Source organism: Vipera berus (assembly GCF_964194415.1).
Source record: "Vipera berus genome assembly, chromosome: 2".
Lineage (NCBI taxonomy): Eukaryota > Metazoa > Chordata > Lepidosauria > Squamata > Viperidae > Vipera > Vipera berus.
This window is the reverse complement of record NC_138203.1, coordinates 21921800-21940366: the sequence shown is the minus strand read 5'-3', so window position 1 is coordinate 21940366 and position 18567 is coordinate 21921800. Positions and strand designations below refer to the sequence as shown.

The 18567-nt window shown below is 38.0% G+C and overlaps 1 protein-coding gene across 3 annotated transcripts; it reads right to left on the bottom strand.

The window, feature by feature from the left end:
• Nucleotides 1-356: 356 nt before the first annotated feature.
• ZNF131 (zinc finger protein 131) lies at nt 357-16347 on the bottom strand. 3 transcript variants are annotated; one of them, XM_081319735.1, is made up of 7 exons: nt 16234-16347; nt 13460-13598; nt 12429-12530; nt 8213-8357; nt 4936-5624; nt 4224-4354; nt 357-2120 (listed from the first exon to the last, which is right to left on the bottom strand). In XM_081319735.1, the coding sequence occupies exons 2-7, from the start codon at nt 13581-13583 to the stop codon at nt 1464-1466; spliced, it is 1848 nt and encodes a 615-aa protein (XP_081175861.1). In that variant the 5' UTR covers nt 13584-13598; nt 16234-16347; the 3' UTR covers nt 357-1463. The 3 variants fall into 3 exon arrangements, with proteins under 3 accessions (XP_081175861.1, XP_081175862.1, XP_081175863.1); XM_081319736.1 differs by lacking the exon at nt 16234-16347 and adding an exon at nt 13705-13726; XM_081319737.1 differs by lacking the exons at nt 12429-12530; nt 13460-13598 and having other exon boundaries at nt 16234-16285.
• Between the last annotated feature and the right edge of the window lie 2220 nt (nt 16348-18567).

Sequence of the window (18567 nt, the reverse complement as noted above, 5' to 3'; positions counted from 1 at the left end):
TGGAGATGTCCTTCCAAATGGAGACAAAACGTTTTCATCCAAATCACATCACTTCAGATAGCATTGGTTGGTACTAATGAACTAAAGAAAGCTATAATAAGTCAATATAGTTGTTGAAGAACCAGGACTGACTGCAATTTTTTCGAGAGAAGCATTCTCCAGCCCAGGTAACCTCAAAATGTGTTGATTCCACTTTCTGCAATTCTCAGGGCTGGTCAAAGTGAAATTATGTCACTGAAGGCTGGTCAGTTTTGAAAAAGTAACTCTAGAATTTAGTGATGAAAAATTCATCCCCCCCAAAAAAAACTATATCCATCCCCAAAGAAAATAATATTGCATTGACTGAAAGCTTATGATAGGTACTGTTTTATTGTCCAATAATACTGATTAAAATATTTACATTCCTACATTTGTAAATCCACAGTTAAAACACTCATACTTATGGCTTTGGATTTTTTTCAAACCTTTTAAGCACAAGATCTTTCAATCATGGGTCATAAAGTTTAAATAATAAAACAGTAGCCTGGTGCATTGCGTAGACACATTTACTTTGTATTTTTAATGTTTTTCCTTTAAATATAAAATGTACCTTTTTTCTAAAAAATAAAAATCTGATGATGCCAGTGCAACCTATTAGCCAACTCATATCTTCTTACAGATGCAGCTGCATTTTCCCAATATAATTGGCCCTTAAAAATTGCCAGTGTTCAATCCATTTTCCCCCATCCAAGTTTATTTTAATGCAGAAAAAAAACCCTGATAGCGAACAATTGTAAGCAAGATTACAAAGCACTATACAGTAGTATGTACACTGCCTTTTGTATTAGTTTTGTAAGAATTGTAAAAGCTTTGTGGAAGTTTAATTACTTTATTGTGTGAAGGCACGAAGGTTCTTTTGTTGTATTCACAAAACCTAAGCACACTACCTCCATCCCAGTAATCTTCTAGACCTTGAAAATAGTGCTTAAAGTTAGGAACATCAGCAAATAATGCAACTACTGCAAAATATTAAATGGGAAAGAAGGAAAAATATTTTTTTCTGAAAGCAGATTACCCAAATTTATAGATAATCCATACTAACATTGCCATTTTAACACTAAACTCATATTCTGAAAGGAAAATAGAACTTGCTTCAGAAATTTCTTACAATGACAAAACAGTATAATCTAGCAAAACTCTACAATTAAACTTCACACAAAGCTGTTCCATCTCCAGAATATCCTTTGCTCCATGGTATTTTATTTTAAGAAAAAAAAACACACACACAAGGGTTTTTTCCTTCCTAGAAATAAAGAAGAGTTCAATCAAATATTCTAACTTTGGTCCACCTGTTCACTTCCCTAAGGGCACTGATACAAGAGAGCTGTCCCATGGGTAGGGCAAAAGTCAAACAAGAAAATTAAGAAAAATAATTTGGTATTAACTTTTTTCCTCCAAATCACAGATAATGCAGTCAAAGTTGTTCAGCTCTCCACGTTTTCCTCTTGTATTGCCATTATTGGCTGAGTTTTTAAATCATCAGATTCTTCATGATCTGCTCCATGTGCTTCCACCACGTCCACCTGAACAGATGTGCTTGCTGTCAGTTCTTGATCCATGGGCACTGACTCTCCCTGTTCTAGATCATGTTCCTCCATAAGCTGAGTCTGAACTTCTTCCATTTGTAACTGGTTCACATGTTCCACATCCAGCTCTTCCATATGTACTTCAGTACCTTGTTCAGTCTGAATGTGTTCAACTTCTAAGTAGCTTATTTCAACCTGCTCTTGTAGTTCTGCTATTTGTTCATGTTTTTCTTGATTATTCTGTATCAAATCTGGATGTACCTGTTCTACAGTCACTTGAGCTGGATCCACCTGGACCTGAATTACGGGCAAGACATGAACTTGTTCCACCTGCTCTATAATTGTCATGGACGCCACTGGATCACTGTCCACTGGAAGAATATCCTCAGATACTATTCGCTCTGAAATGCTGTGCATATCTTGCAGATGTCTCCGGAGTTCACTGCCTTGCATGAACCAAACATCACATAAGGTACAATGATTGGGTTTGTCACCTGTGTGTATTACCAAATGGTCCTTGAACTGATCCCAGCTGTTAAACACACTGTTGCAGACCTAAAAGAGCAAGGCATAGTGATTTTAGGAAAGTTATTTAAACATTTAATATACAGCAGATGATTTGGGATGTGCAAATTCATTAATCCAAGAACATTCTACAGCACTCTGCCATATTCTGTTTCCCTTGAATCAAGCTAAACCTCTTCCAGACAAAACAAATCCAACTGGCCAGTTTTCTATAGTAAAGTCTGAGAACTGGAAATAGCTCAAGAATGAAAGAGGCCTGATTTAGGACTGGAACACCTCCTGACACATGTCAAACCATTTCTGGTTTTGAGGCCTTTTTTTTAAAGTGCTGAACCCCAAAACTACAAGAGGAGATTCAATACAGTGGAAGGACCCTGCAAATAGGCTGATCCTTCCCAAACAAGGCAAGACTTTTTTATTTAATGTGATAAGTCATTATGCCTCTTGGCACCTGGATCCTACCATGAAAAATCAGTGCTATAATTTAAATGCACACAAAGAGATCCTGTCTTATGGTGCACTCAACAGTTATCCTGATATGACCATAGGCAATGAGTTTTTGTTCTCAGCCAATGGCAGCATTTGGCTGGCCTCATCCAAGCTTGGAAACTAAGTAGCATTTCAAGGAAATGTGAATTAGACTGGAAAAATTGAAAAATCATCCCAGAAGGAGGCAATGGCAAACTACTATTACTACTACAAGTAGTAGTAGTAGTAGTAGTAGTAGTAGTAGTTGGGAGGGACCTTGGAGGTCTTCTAGTCCAACCCCCTGCTCAAGCAGGAAACCCTATACCATTTCAGACAAATTACTGTCAAGTCTCTTCTTAAAAACTTCCAGTATTGGAGCATTCACAACTTCTGGAGGCAGGTTGTTCCACTGGTTAATTGTTCTAACTGTCAGAAAGTTTCTCCTTAGTTCTAGGTTGCTTCTCTCCTTGACTAGTTTCCATCCGTTGCTTCTTGTCCTGCCTTCAGGTGCTTTGGAGAATAGCTTGACTCCCTCTTCTTTATGGCAACCCCTGAGATATTGGAACGCTGCTATCATGTCCCCCCCCCACACCCGGTCCTTCTCTTCATTAAACTAGACATACCCAATTCCAGCAGCCGTTCTTTATATGTTTTAGCCTCCAGCCCCCTGATCATCTTTGTTGCTCTTCTCTGTACTTCCAAAGTGTAATGGGAGCTGCCAGGAATCCATTGAATTAAGTGGAATAAAATGTAAACAATGTAAAAAAAAGCAAACCAAAAAAACAGAAGCCTTCTGTTTATTTAATATAGAGTAAAAGCAAGGAAGTTGAAAAAAAATCCATAGATTTGTTATAAAAGAGTGGATGGGACAAAAACTGGAAGGTGTATATATATATATATATATATATATATATATATATATATATATATATATATATATATATATATATATATATATATATATATATATATATATATATATATATATATATATATATATATATATATATATATACACACACACACACACACACACACACACACACACAGTGTTTGGGGAGTTTTAACCCTTGCCAAATGTTTAAACATCAATTTTATTCCTTCAAAATCCCTGACTCCCCATTTAAAAAAAAGAGGCCTGGCTCATCTAGTTTTGAAGCACAGCTCATGCCACCCAATGTTCAGCATATTCCTAAAGGCAAAACGTCCAGAGCTGAGGGCAAAGTATTATTTTAAAAAAAAATATATTCCACCTCTTGGAAGAAATAGATATCTTGGAAGAAGAGTAGCATCAATGAGATACCCAATAGCCATTCAGGTAGTTCATCAGCTGTGATCAGTTTCCTACCTGAAGATGCTCATGAAAGTATGAAAGAGTACTGTTACCTTTCACATATCTTCAGTTAGAACTGAAGAAACGTCTTGGATAAGAAACAAAACATTTTCAAAGAGAAAAAAAACGCCAAGAAAGTCTAGTTGCCTTTTGGAAAAAGCACCTTTGGCACTTTCACCTATCTATTTTTTATATTTTCCTTCTACAAAAATAGTTTTAGAATCAGGTATTAGGATAAGCAGAGGATCATATTGTTCCTCCATCAAATTCCACCTTAATTTTGCTACTGTGACATTAGAAACTCAAATCCAATTATTTTCTTTCTTACAAACCTGGCATTCATAAAGCTTCTTCCGCCCCTTTTTAGCACCCGCACCAGACTGGCATGCTGTCAAGTGACATTTGAGTGTGCTGTTCCGAGCAAAACGTTCGTGGCAATTTGGACATTCAAATGGTTTTTCACCTATCAAGGTAAATAGAGACAGAAATTCATTTAATGACGAGCATATAGGATAAGTTGTCTATTGCATTTTATCTGTAATGTTAGAAATGTAGATTGCTGTATTCAAAATTAAGATACTACTTCCAATTATAAATTCATTCCAGAAAATGAAGTTTCCTAATATCAGGCTGTAATGGGCAAATCACTGACATAACATATGAAAAGATAACTCTGTTAAGATTGCCTACGTCAGTGAACACCACCACTCTGCCACTTCAAATAGCAAAATAAACTATAGATAACCAAGAACAGAAGCAAACATTTTCCTGTTTCTCTTGCAAACCTTGGACTTAAAACCTCACATGTATATGGCTTATTCTTGCCTTTTCCCTGGAACAAGTAATGGATGCATTGTGGAAAAAGATGTGCTTGGTTCAGAGTCATCTACACTCACATCCTCACACTTCTGAAGCATTTTATTTGACTTTGAATCTAAAGCACTGCACAGCCTTAGGGTACATTGTATTGAATTAAGAGTTTAGCATCTCTGGACAGAATTACGGAAAGAGATTTAGCCAGTATAAAACTAAAATTGCAGATACCTGTGTGTTTCCGAAGATGTTCTTTAAAATGCCCAAAGTGATCAAACTGCTTATCACAGTATTGGCAAACGTGTATTTTTTTGCCAGGTCTTTGTTTTTTGTTTGTTCCACCTTCATCAAGGTGGTAACAAATAAGGTGCTGTTTCAATGCACTCTCACGCAAGTATCTTTTGTTGCATAGGTCACACTTATAGCTTTCAGTGGAATGTGTTTTCATATGCTCCTTAAAGTGGTAAAGGAATTTAAATGTGCGATTGCACTTTTCGCAATGGAAAAGATTGTTGACATGCGACAGCTGAAGTTCCATGATCTCAATGCCTTCCACATGTTTGCCCATTGGATCAGATAGGTTGTCACATTCCTCCTGAATGTCATTTTTCCTTTCTCCGTGGCGGAACTTGCTGGTGATATCTGCCAGAAGAGCCAAAGCAGAGTCATCTGAAGTACCTGTAGTCTGTATGTACTTTATTGGCTGTTCAGCAGAAGCTACTTCCTCAAGAGACTCAATGTTATTTTCCTCTACATCGATAGCTCCTTCGGCAATCTCCACTTCAATTTCAACGGGTTCAGATTCTGCACAAGGCAATGTTTCAGTAATAACATTAGAGGTCTCTGCTATCTTCCTCTTTTTGGCTTTATTTTTATCTTGAACTTCATTTGATTCAAGCGATGATGTATTTTCTTTGTTCCTAGAGAAGACACAGTAAGTCATGAAAAATGAAAAAAGAGTTAAAGTAAAATTGGCTACTATATTAGACTGAACAAGAAGCAGAATTAACTTTAAGTGCTGCAACACTGCTAAAGAAGCAATGGCTTGCTATACCTAGACTTGTAGTAGGAATGAATACTCCTTAAGGCTTAAAGGAAAGGATTGGGAAAATGAAAATTGCTCCTAAGCAATTCCTGCTTTGTAAACATGATTAAATCAGAAGAAAAATGATGTCCACAATATTGTCCATTGTAATATATGTAACTTCTACTGACATATCAGTGCTATGTTAGTTTCCCTAGGTTTCAGTTCTATGATGATTAATGATTTGTCAAATGCTAGTTTGTAAGGGAAAGATTTCAAAGCTTGTCTGAAAATTGGTACCATGTTAGGAACAGTCTCCCAAGATTTGGGGGTAAAGCTCCTGATCAGAATGTCCCTTCATTTGAACATTTGTGTAGAGGTAGCCAATTGGAATCACAAATACTCATGCTGAATACCTTCAGCAAGAAGACTGTGTAAACATATTTCTATATCAGATTTAAAATATCCTGCATTTTATTAGTTAAGAAGGACTTTTCTTCTTCTACTGGCTGTGTCTCCCATTCTCCACTTTTCTAGAATTCCAGCACTAATGGTTGAGCATTCCATGTTGTTTAAGCATAAGCTTTCTCTACTTATTTTGGAAAGTCTGGTATTTTGGAGATAACACTTGTACTTCTTTCCCAGTTAACATGTAATAATATTCCCTGATGTCCCATTAGTATCTACCAGCCCTGAGTGAGCACATACAGAAACTTTGTGATTGTCTAGACCAGTGCTTCTCAACCTTGAGAACTTAACATGTGTAGACTTCAAAACTCCCCCAGCCAGCTTGTTGGCTGCGGAATTCTGGGAGTTGAGGTCCATGCAACTTAAGTTGCCAAGGTTGAGAAGCATTAGTCTAGATCAGGGGTGTCACACTGCCGGCCCACGGGCCAGATGCGTCATGCAGAAGCCGCACCCACCCCATTACCAGCAATGGCAAAACCATCCCAATACATTGCGCAACGTCATGTGACGTCGTAAGTTTGACATGTCTGGTCTAGATGTTCCTTGACAGTTGAGTAATATAAGTTACTCTTCTACTAGCCATGTGATGACCCAAGTACTTGGGAATTTCTCCACTCAGTTCTTGATCCATTCTCACAGTCCCCATGCTAGTAGCTAATACTTGTTTACTACAGATGTTCTCTTCCTAAATTGATCAAAGATTCTGTTGCTGTTTTCCCTGGTTGAGTCTTCTTGTCAGGGAAGAGGATGTTTTAAGGCAAGGCAAGACTCCTCCCAATAGTTGGTACCCATCTACAAGCCACCCCATTCCCTAAATGCCAGAGTCTTAGCTGGCTGGCACCAGTAGAAATACTATATTTAAACTGGTGGTGTTCACACCAGCATAATGTTAAAACCATCTCTATATTTCAATCTTTTATTTTTATATCACTTTTACAACCATATCAGCCTTACAAATTCTTCCAGAATCATCTAGTTTGTCTATCTTCTAACTCCTATCAACTGTTATTTCTAATCTCTCATTCTCTCCACTGTACCCAAGTACATGTCTTTGTCTCAGTCCTGATTTTATGCTTATTTTCCACAGTGACTTCTCCATACAGAGAATGGTCTCCCTTTTTTCAATATTATCCATGGACTACACTTTTTCTGAAAGCTCCTTATATCCCTAACTCTCTTCTTTTCAGCTCTGATTATGCTTTCCACCCATCTCACTGGGTTGCAAGGGGTGCAAATTCGAATTCAGATTCGATTCCCAGAATAACATACCCAAGCTATTTCTTTATAAAGCCTGGTCCTCTCTGATCAAATACGTTCTGCCCAGTTCATTTAGACTGCAAGCTCTTTGAAGGGAGACCATAACTCTTCTGCATTCTGCAAAACATTAAATAGTAGTGCTTGGCTTTCAACAGAATTTTATTCTACACACATTAAAACTGTACACAGATGCTTATTCACTAACACATGTGGAATCCTTTTGCCATCCAATATTGTTGGACTTCAGTTGTCCTCAGTCCCAGTCACCATGGCTAACTGTCAGAGACTATGGGAGATGAAGGTCAGCGACATCATGAGAACCACTAGTTCCACATCTCAGCTTACTGCATAGAACATTAGATTCTAGCGTTTCAACTTATATATGTTCAGCATCATAAAGTCTACTTTATCATGCAGCCTAAATATCTTCAAGCTAATCAAGAATGTTGCTTGGCCCAACTATACATTATAGTTTTTTCAGGTCCACATATTTCAGATTGGAAACATGCTTAAAAAAGAATATGCAGAAAAATGAACAAACCTCACAGATTTTCCTGGGAATAAGAATTGGGTGTGTTTCCCTATCAAGTTGCATTTTCAGCAGCAAACACAGATAAGCCACTGCAAGCTGTATATATAAAATCTCCCAGTAGTATTATCATCTTTCAGGGATATGTCAAAAGTGTATGAGAAAATCTTAAAGTCCTTGAGAAGATAGCAAAAAGACAGTGATCTTACTGGAATTTGACCCACACTCACCTGATTTCAAGTGCTTTAATGGCTTCCAACATCTGAAGATACTCAGCTGCTTTCCAGACATCATTTGCTTCCTCTTCTCCCTGGACCATTAGTTTTGCAGTATATGTGAACTCAATTAAATGACGAAAGGCCAAGTTACTTACACCTGATTGTGGGCAAAAGACAAAATATAGAACTCACTCATACATTAAGCACAGATTTGTGGCTGGAAAATATTGCATTTGTTTCATAAGAGTTGCCTTTCAGTAACATAATATCTAGCATTTTGCTACAACCAGTGGTCATTTCCTATATTTCAAAATTAAAAGTTGTAACTCCTCTAAATATGAAAAAATAAATCATTACAGATGTGCACCATGAAAACAGGATGAGAATAGTTACTTCCATACTTATATCCAAAGCACAGATGAGCTGACTTAAGTATTTTGGGGTCTACTTTTATATAAATATTTAGTATATAAATTGTCTGAGAGCCAGTGTCATATAGTGGTTAAAGTGCTACATGGTTAAGGAGCAGGAAGAAAAAGATCCTAGGTTCTCTTAGGCACAGAAGCCATCTGGGTAGACAAGTTACTCTCTCTCAGCCTTTCAAAGCAATCCATCAACTTGCACTGGACCAGTGTAATTTATTATGATCCATAAACTTCATCCTTCAGTGCAGTGTTTAGGTTGATAATAATAAATAACAATTGGTTTGGTCTAATAGTTAAGGCCCCAGACTAGGAACAGGGAGATGTGAGTTCTAATCTTGACTTAGGCAAGGAAGCCAGATGAGTGACTTTGGATCAGCCACCTTCAACTAAGGGAAGAAGGCAAGGGCAAAGCCTCTAGACATCAAAAAATGATGTCTAGTAAACTGCATATCTATGTAATTATCAAGAGAAGAGCGATTTGAAGATGACATCACCATGTAATTGATTTGTAAAATCAGTATGTTTGAATCTATTAAGAATTCTTAGGCAGGAATTAATAATTGTATTAAAATTATTTTTGATAAAATAGTGATTACATACTCTTGCTGAATATAAGATTTTTTTTCTGGATCAAATGTTTACATTACATGGCATCTGTAAGAATTCCAATATTTAATGAGTATCGATGTACTAGAAACTGGTTACTGTTTCCCCACTGGACCAGAACCTTGTTTCTTTCTCTTGAACTACAAATCAGGTTTTTCAAAAAATATCTAGTAATCTAATAGTCCATAGTGGAATGAAAACAGAAATCCAAGCTTTGTAAGACAATCAATGAAGGCAACTTCATACAATCACAATCTGAAAAGGGCAATTTAGTCCCACTCCAGAATGAATGTCTAATGAAGAATATAAAAATTTGAAAATAAAAACCCCACAAGCCATCTATCCAGCATCTCTCTAAACATCTCCATAGTTTATTATCTCTTTGATTAACTGTGAAAGTGTTACTGTTAAAAAACTGCCCTAGCAATTAATTGGAATCTGCCTGCTTGTAATTTAAATCCATGTCCTGAACTTTGGAATAAAGAAAAATAAGCAATAGTTTTCTTCAATGAGACATCCCTTGCAATTTGAAAGGCATTTTCTCCTTCAGCTTACTAGTGTAAACTAGAATAGAACTATTACATCCTATTATCTGAAAGTTCCATGCTTTCATCATATATCTTGATTGCAAAATATAGCCTACTTCTTCTCTTTTAAATATTATATACTGTACACATTAATGAAGATAAGAGCCTTGAAGTCTAAGAAGCTTATGTAGATTTCTATATTATAGATATTTTGATAAATTCCTACTTCACTATAAAGTTAAAAGTCTGCAAGCTATTCTTTGTAAATCAATGCTATTGAATTAATTATGTCAGTTATTAGGAAACATGCTGGACAGGGCAAAAAATGTAGCCATTGCTGTTGCTTTCTCTCAGCTACAAAATCTTGTATTTCTCAAACCTAGATACACAGAAATATTATATATAATAATACAGGTAGTCCTCAAGTTATGAAGGCAATTGGGACCAGCATTTCTGTCACTAAGTGATGCAGTTGTAAAGTGTGATGTCACAAGACATCCCTTCCAGTTATTTGAAAGGTATTTTCTCTCCTTCAGCTTCTGTACACAAGGACAAATATGGTAAGCTTATTCAGTCTGACTTCATAGGACAAGTTCTCTGATTATCTTTACTGCTTCTATGAATCTATCCCAGTTTGTCCAAAACCTTCTTAGTGTACTAATCAGAAGAGACATAATGCTCAAGGTGGAATTTTACCAGTGTAAACTAGAATGGAACTAGCATTTCTGTCACTACGTGACGCAGTTGTAAAAAGTGATTCACAAGACTGCATTCCTTAACAATGGCAATCCCTGTAGTACACGTCGTCATTATTAACCAAGGATCATGGATTGTTAAGTGACTTTCAACAACCAAAAGTTAGCTTCCAGGGAGTTGCAAGTTCAAGAGGGTTTTTAAATTGGCTGGTAAGCAGGTAAGTAACTGTTTCTGGGGTAGAAAGAGCTGGGTGAGTGTGTGCAGGTGCTAGGAAGGTGTGGCCAAACTCAATAGGGCCTGGAGTGGGTATTGCTGGATAGCAGAGAGTCCGTGAGGATGCACAAGTAGCAGGGGGGGAGACACAGTAAAAGCTCTGCAGTGACTTGGAGTGACTCCTGTTGAGTTGGAGAGGATAGGCAAGTGGCCAGGGAGGCATGGTGCAAGCACAGTGACACTCAAGAAGGTGCGTGAGTACATAATGCGAGGGCAGCAAGGCTCAGGGATGGTGTGTGTATGTGTGTGTGGGAGATGTGTTGCGAGAGAGAGAGAGAGAGAGAGAGAGAGAGAGAGAGAGAGAGAGAGAGAGAGAGAGAGAGAGAGAGAGAGAGAGAGAGAGAGAGAGAGAGAGAGAGAGAGAGAGAGAGAGAGAGAGAGAGAGAGAGAGAGAGAGAGAGAGAGAGAGAGAGAGAGAGAGAGAGAGAGAGAGAGAGAGAGAGAGAGAGAGAGAGAGAGAGAGAGAGAGAGAGAGAGAGAGAGAGAGAGAGAGAGAGAGAGAGAGAGAGAGAGAGAGAGAGAGAGAGAGAGAAAATGGCCAAGAATGCTCAACATGAGCACGTCATGGCTCAGGGAGGGTGTGAGGATGTCCACTGACTTTACTTGTATGAAGCCAACAGGTAAAATTGTAAATCACAGTCATACAGTAGTGCTGGATCAGCTGGAACTTTTAGAGAACCACCACTCCTTCAGCACCATCCTAAATTCAAACAGTTGCTAAACAAATGTTGTTAAATGAGGACTGCCTGATAATTTTTATTTTGCAGCCAAGAGAGCCAAATTGTGTATACCAAATTGTGTATAGATATAAGCTAAAACCTGGCAATAGATAAAACAGCTTAACAATAAACTGATAAATCTTACACAAAACATATACAACTCAAAATATTAATATGTTACTAAAGAAATGTAAGTTGATCAAAGTTTTTGAGGATAATTACTAAATTTGGAGAAAAGATATCTATCTTTTTTCCAAATTAAAAACATTCTCCAAGCAGAAGAAATGTTTCACCTGACAGGTTCAGAAGTATAACATGGCAAATTCTAGTTCATCCACCAGAATACTCTCCCTTGGACCATAAACTGATTTATCTAGAAAAGAGATCTGAATCACTGGGAACAGTTTATAATAATTAATAATGGTCTCACAGAATATATAAAACAGCATCAAAATAGAAATAGCTTAACAAACAACGTTCAATTAGAGTCGACCAAGCAAGAGGTTTTTTTTTAAATGCAGCCATGAAGATACAAAAAAGAATAAGACACCAGAAAAATGCAACACCATCAAAACTAGGCTGAATTACAAGTCCTTCTATTCTTTTTCAGTTTGCAGCTAAAAAAGGAGCCATGTCTTCTGGGCTTTAGTGTCCTCTTAAGTTTGTTGACAACTGGATTTACCACTACTCTCTCCCTTGTACTTCCAAAATGGAGAATATTGGGTTTGGAGCAACATGGGTGGGAGGGCAAAAAAATCTTAGCGTTACATATTTGGTTGCCTTCCAAGATTGATTAAACCTTACTACACAATTCAGGAGTAAGAACTAGTGTACAGAACAGTTGCCTAGAGTTAAACCACAGTCCATTCTTTTTATTTTGTAATCCTGGTATATTGAGTCTACCAGAATGAATGGCTTCCAAAGCACCCATGAGCCTTTTTATTCCCTAGTATTTCTGTACACGACTGAATCCGCAAATTACCTTCAATTTCTACTAGAGGCTCCTGAGTGAAGTCTTGGAAGAATTTGTAGAAAAACTGACTGCAGGCAGCGAGAACAGCTTTATGAGCTTTAAAATGATGACCTGGAAATGAAAAACAATATCACCATGCTATGTGAAACCCCAGGTTGGATATTACTGGATGTAAGGAAAAATATGTAAAATCAATTTTATGTTAATTGATAACACAAGGAACAACCTAATGTCATTTTGTAGTTGAAGTTGTAGTTGTCAAAAAACCTCTCCAACAAGACTCTCTTCCTTACTTACACTTACAAGTACTTAACAGGTTTTGCTGTTTTGACTATGTAAAAGAAGATATGCAAATAAAAGCTTTCAGATGATCTGCTGAAGAATTTTAAGTTCCAACTCCTGCTCCTAAAGATAATATTTGAAATTTGCTTTAAGGAATTAATAGTCTGTATTAATTAACACAACTCATCTCTTACAAGTTTGTGAACCATCATTCCTCCCAAGCTCAACAGTTATATATCTATGTTTATATCTATATCCTAGATAAGTATATATAATTAACTTTAAAACGTTAATCTTTAGGTTAAATGAGGCAGGCTCCTCCCACTTCATTTAACAGAGCAATCTTACAGCAATTTTGAGAGCAGTGATGCAAGATTTGGAACAGAACAGAATTTCTAAAGCCTGCTGATTCATGTAGGCAGAGGTGGTGAGAGAGCTCCCTGTTCTACTGCTTGTAGTATGAAGAAGTACACTATGCAGGTTTTAGCACAGTAAGAGCAAGAAGAAAAACTAACAAGATTGGCATGGAAATTGTGGTTAAGAAAAAGGGTTCCTATCCTCCAAGGAGAATTTTAGAACAACTCTCTCGCTCTCCCACCAAATCCAACAGCTCTTCTGCCAGCTTTACAGGTGATAGAAAATTGCTCCTTAAATAATTTCAGTTTTCATTTATAACCAGATACTTCAGATTAACTTTTCTGTGGATTAGACCTGGACTGAAGACTGCCTAATTTGACTCTGTTTGCATCATTACATACCATCCACAATCAAAGTGATGTCTGTAAATTGATCCTGCTCCCGCTGTTCATTTAATCTGTCCAAAATTACTTTATAATGCTCTGGAAATTCCTGAATACAATCCATCGTCTCTTCAGCTTCCATGGCTAATAAATTTGTCTAGGAAAAAGATCAGGAAAGGGCAGACGTGTATTTTTGCCAGAGATGAAAATTGCAAATAAGAAACACAACTTCTTAATAATAGTAAAAATGGAAGGCATTATACCCAGCATCTTGATAAATAATAGTTTCCCTCTTCTGAAGTCATATTCAAAGAAAAACTCCCAGTTCAAAAATTCAATTCAGAAGCAGATGGAAACAACATGGATATGTATGTATGTATGTATGTATGTATATGTATGTGTATGTATATGTATGTATATATATATATATATGTATATGTATGTATGTATTTGTTTTCGTATGTATGTATGTATGTGTATATATATATATATATATATATATATATATATATATATATATATATATATATATATATATATATATATATATATATATATATATAGTAAGTATATGTATACATATATGTATATATATATGGGAAGAGAAAATAAGCAATTTTGAAATCAAGCTTAACATAATATCTTTTGAATATTGAACCTAGGGAAGACAGTCTTTCACATATAATGAATGACTGAAGCTATTCTGAAATTTTGGATTGAAAAAGCATACAAAGATGAAAAAGCTTAAATGAAAAAAATTGGACGGGAAAATATTTTAGGGTGGTAGCTTAGGAATCACACCTCTCACAGCCTCTCCATTTCAGCTATTCTGACATGTAGCAGAATGGGATAGGTTGACATCTCCTGTTTATAACTACAACTAATTAAGTAGAGAAAACTAAAGCAAACCCATCCATTAAATGCATGTATTCTACTTAATATATTCTTATGTTGCTTTCAACAGAAACAAGAGAGCAAGGGAAAAGAAAGAAGGGCCAAATTGGCCATTTATGAGTAACGTCCGCACCATGCCTCAGAAAAAAGCTCAATAAATATTGGATTGTAAGTTGTATAGATGAACACTAATAAAAAATAAAGTTCACCTATTGCTGCTCCTCCTTAAGTGATGGTGCAAAAATTGCTCAGTGGCCATGCATGCAACTACATAGCCTATATTTACTACACTTATATCACCATCTTTCTTTAAAAAGTGCTCAAGTAATTTCCCATCCAAACACTGATCAGACAGACAGAGGCTGTTAACAATTCCTTTATGCTAAGGGAGAGTAATTGGTAGCTCCGAAACTATAAATGATATTCAAGGCCTGTTTTTTTGCAGCTGTCAGAGCTTTTCTGGATATGGTTGAATATACCATTGGCACATTTTCTGCAGATGAAAATGACAGTGGACACTGTAAAAAATGCACCAAAAATAAACCACTTCAAACTCTCCTTCGCCCAATGTCTTTGTCGCCCTCCACCCCAAATACCAAAATATTTTTATTTATCCATTTCAATTCTAATTTAGAGGTCAGCTGACCTTCTGACAACTCTGGGTAACTTACAAGTAAAAAAAGAAAAACAGCAGATACAAATAAAAAGCCTGACCAACTGGAAAACAATGTACCAGGCCGTCCAGCAGACACAACCCCTCCAAAAGGGGAGGGGGCTTTCCAAAGCCTGGGAGAATCAATTCTTCAGGGCCTTACAGAACACCAAGAGGATGAAAACCACATGGATTTCAGGGGTAAATCTCCTTCCAGAGGTGAAGCACTGTGCCAGAAAATGCACACTTTCTGGTTCCCACAAGATGACTTTGTTTACTTGATGGGACATGGAGCATCGCACTGGATAGGCAAAAACTGGCAGGCAGTTCCTCTGATAGCCAGGCCCCATGTCAAAATATGGTCCATCTATGCTTTACGCTATGTCTTAGCAGCACCTAAATTTTGCAATAAATAGGAAGGGCATACAATATTTTTCTATTTCTCCATGTACAGTCGTAAGCTCGGCAGTGGCAACCCAGTGCCAGAAGGGAGCCATGAGCAAGACCATCGTTTTCTTTCTTTCCTGTATTCTAGGGGGTTTGCATCCAGCTCTGGTAACCCTTCTCTCTCTCTTTCTGCCCATAAGTCCTTCATGCCATAACTCTAACGGGCGTGGAGCTTGGCTCTGACACCGGTCGTTTTGGGATGCCAGAAAAGAGGGCTTGGATGCTGTCCTCCCCTCATGCGGACCACAGCAGGCTACAACTGAGACTTCAGTGGCTAGCTGACCCCACACACACACCTGGCCATAACTACAGCACTGCACGTACGTTAGCCAGCAACTCCCGGAGCCAGCCATCGTGCCTATGCTAGCTAGGGATGGCGGAAACCTCGACCCGCGGGGAAGGCTACCTTTAGGGACCCACACTGAGGATGACCCTATTGGGGCAGCCTGTCAATCATGTCCACATCAACCAATCGGACTCCGGAACGGAAGAGAACGGAGCCAATGAGCGCTCAAAGCGGGCTAAACGGAAGGCCTAACCGCTGGGGGGCGCCGAGGAGTGAAAGGGTCTCTTAAAGAGAATAAAGGGCGGCGCGGGAGAGGCTAGAGCTGGCCGGGGCGAAGGGAAAGAGGCCACAGGAGCCGGCACATGGACCAGCGCAACTCCGGCGGCGGCTCCGTCTCCAGAGCCGTTATTACGTCATCAAATCGCGCATTAAATCGATCCCTTTTTGACGCCCGCCTCGTCCGGGAGAGAGCGCCGACCCCGACAAAGTCGGATCGTTCCGCATAACACTCACCGGGAAAAATCTCTTGCCCCGCCAAGCCGCCTCGGCCGCCGCTTTTCCTTCCTGCCCGCCTATCTCGGCGAAAAGCGGGGAAAGCACCGGCCAATAGCGCTACTCGCATTCCCGTCCTGCATTGCGCACCGGAAATGGCGAATTCAGTGACCTCCTTTACCTGTCAGGGTGCTCTCGGGAAACTGGTGGGGCCGAGTGCATGCTGGGAGAGACTGCTTTGGCCTGTCTGCTATGCAGTGCATTCTGGGAGGAGCCGAGTTGTGATTTGCTGCGGGATTATAGGTGCACGTAGATGTTTGATTAGTAAACAAAGCCACTTTATCGTATGTGGCAACCTATACAGTCATTCATGAGAAAACACACACACACACACACACATACAAATGCAGTAAAATATGTTGGGGTGGATACCATTAAATATCGGGAAGGAAAACTGAAAATGAGATTATATTCTGTATGTAAATTAGATCTCTCAATAGCATCTGTCAAATTTTTAAATGATATTGGTTAGCCTATGGAAAGGAGACCACTAGGAAGTCTGGATTATAGGTTAAATTGGGAAATTAGAAAAAATTCTGGCAGAAAGTAACAAATTGTTTCACCAAAAAAAGATAGTGCACTCTTCTGAATCATTAGGAGACAATATTGTTTAGCTTGTATGAAATTATATTAAACTTGTCTAATTTATTATGAAAATGTTTTGTTTCTGTACCAAAAAAATGCTCCAATTTGTGAACATAGTCAACACTTGTTTTAAAATTAAACTTTGTGATAACTGTTGCTCCTTTTTTAAAAAAAAATTTCTAAAGATAATCCTTCAATCTAGCCTGAGATATTGGGGCTGGTGACAAATATCTGAGGGACAGCTTTTATTAATTATTATTAGCTAGAAAACCTCTCTAAAAGAATGGCTAGTTAAGAACTAGCAGTAGCGAGTGAATTACATGTTTTTCTTCTAGTGTATATTAAGGAGGGAAGCAGGCTGTAGGAGAGATAGAAGAAGCAGTTAAAAATTTGGGATGACTGAAGATAGAAGTGTCTGGATCCTCCATAAAACGCCACCAATAAAGCAGGACAAAGATTCAAGCATTATCTGAAAGCATCAGGAGCGTTATACTTTTGAGTAGCTAGCACCAGTAAGACCTAAGATGGTATTAATCATAGTTAATCCTGGATTAGGAGACCAAAGACTGTATGAAGATCACACAGAAAAGGAAATAGAAACCAAGCCAATTGTGACATGATTATGAAGAGAAAATCTCTAATTCTCATGAAGCTACCATAGTGGTACAATATATTTAACCAGTTAATTTTCCCTCCATGAAGTGGAGCATAAGACTTCTTGGGAAACCACTTATTCCTTGGGAGGAAAAAGTCATAGAAAGAACATCACCATCCTTGAGTTCTAGTCATTCTGATAGCTCAGCCATACAACTACTGAAAAAATAGCATAAATCACATTGTTTCCTTAGCATGCTCTTAATACACATCTAGAATAAACGTTACTGGGCTGTTCGCCATAGAGCTCCTTCATATAACATTGCAAAGATGGTCACTGGCAGTTTCCACTGGCTGAAATTCAAATATCACAACTGTAGGAAAAACTGTCTCCCATGCTTCACTCCACCCCGCTATAAGAATGTGTGTTATGATGGGGCTTGTCAATCTTTTTTTCCCCAAAGGACTGTCCATTTATTGACCTTATGACCACTAGATGGCAGAAAAGTGTTCATCACTGCAATGCAGTTCACTGTATTTTTACAGCCCAGACACAACTCAATGCATCAGTCTTTTAGGCTGTGCCAATATTCAAGAAAGGTATGTGACACATGTACATTTTCCAAAATAATTTTTGATCTGTTAACTCATTGATCTATCAATTATTGGTGACAGTAAAGAGAACTTTGCCTCTTTTGGCTACCATCTAGTGATACCCAGATTTATATTGCCATTGGATAGTGTTGAAGAACCAAAGTTTGGGAAATCATATTATTAAGTATTGTATAAAATTTCAGGATAGACGGAAGGGAAGGGAAATGGCTATATATTGAGACCATACCATACTATGGAAGCTCCAGAGCAGGGATTTTTCAATCACATTTTCAATGACATGGATTGAGAAGAGCAACTAAAATGATTAAAGGCCTGGAGTCTAAAACATGAAGAATGGTAGCAGGAACTGGGTATGTCTAGTCTAGAGAAGAGAAGGACTAGGGGATATGATAACAATATTCCAGTATTTGAGGGGCTGCTACAAAGAAAAGGGGGTCAACATATTTTCCAAAGCACCAGAAGGCAAGACAAGAAACAATGGATGGAAACTAATCAAGAAGA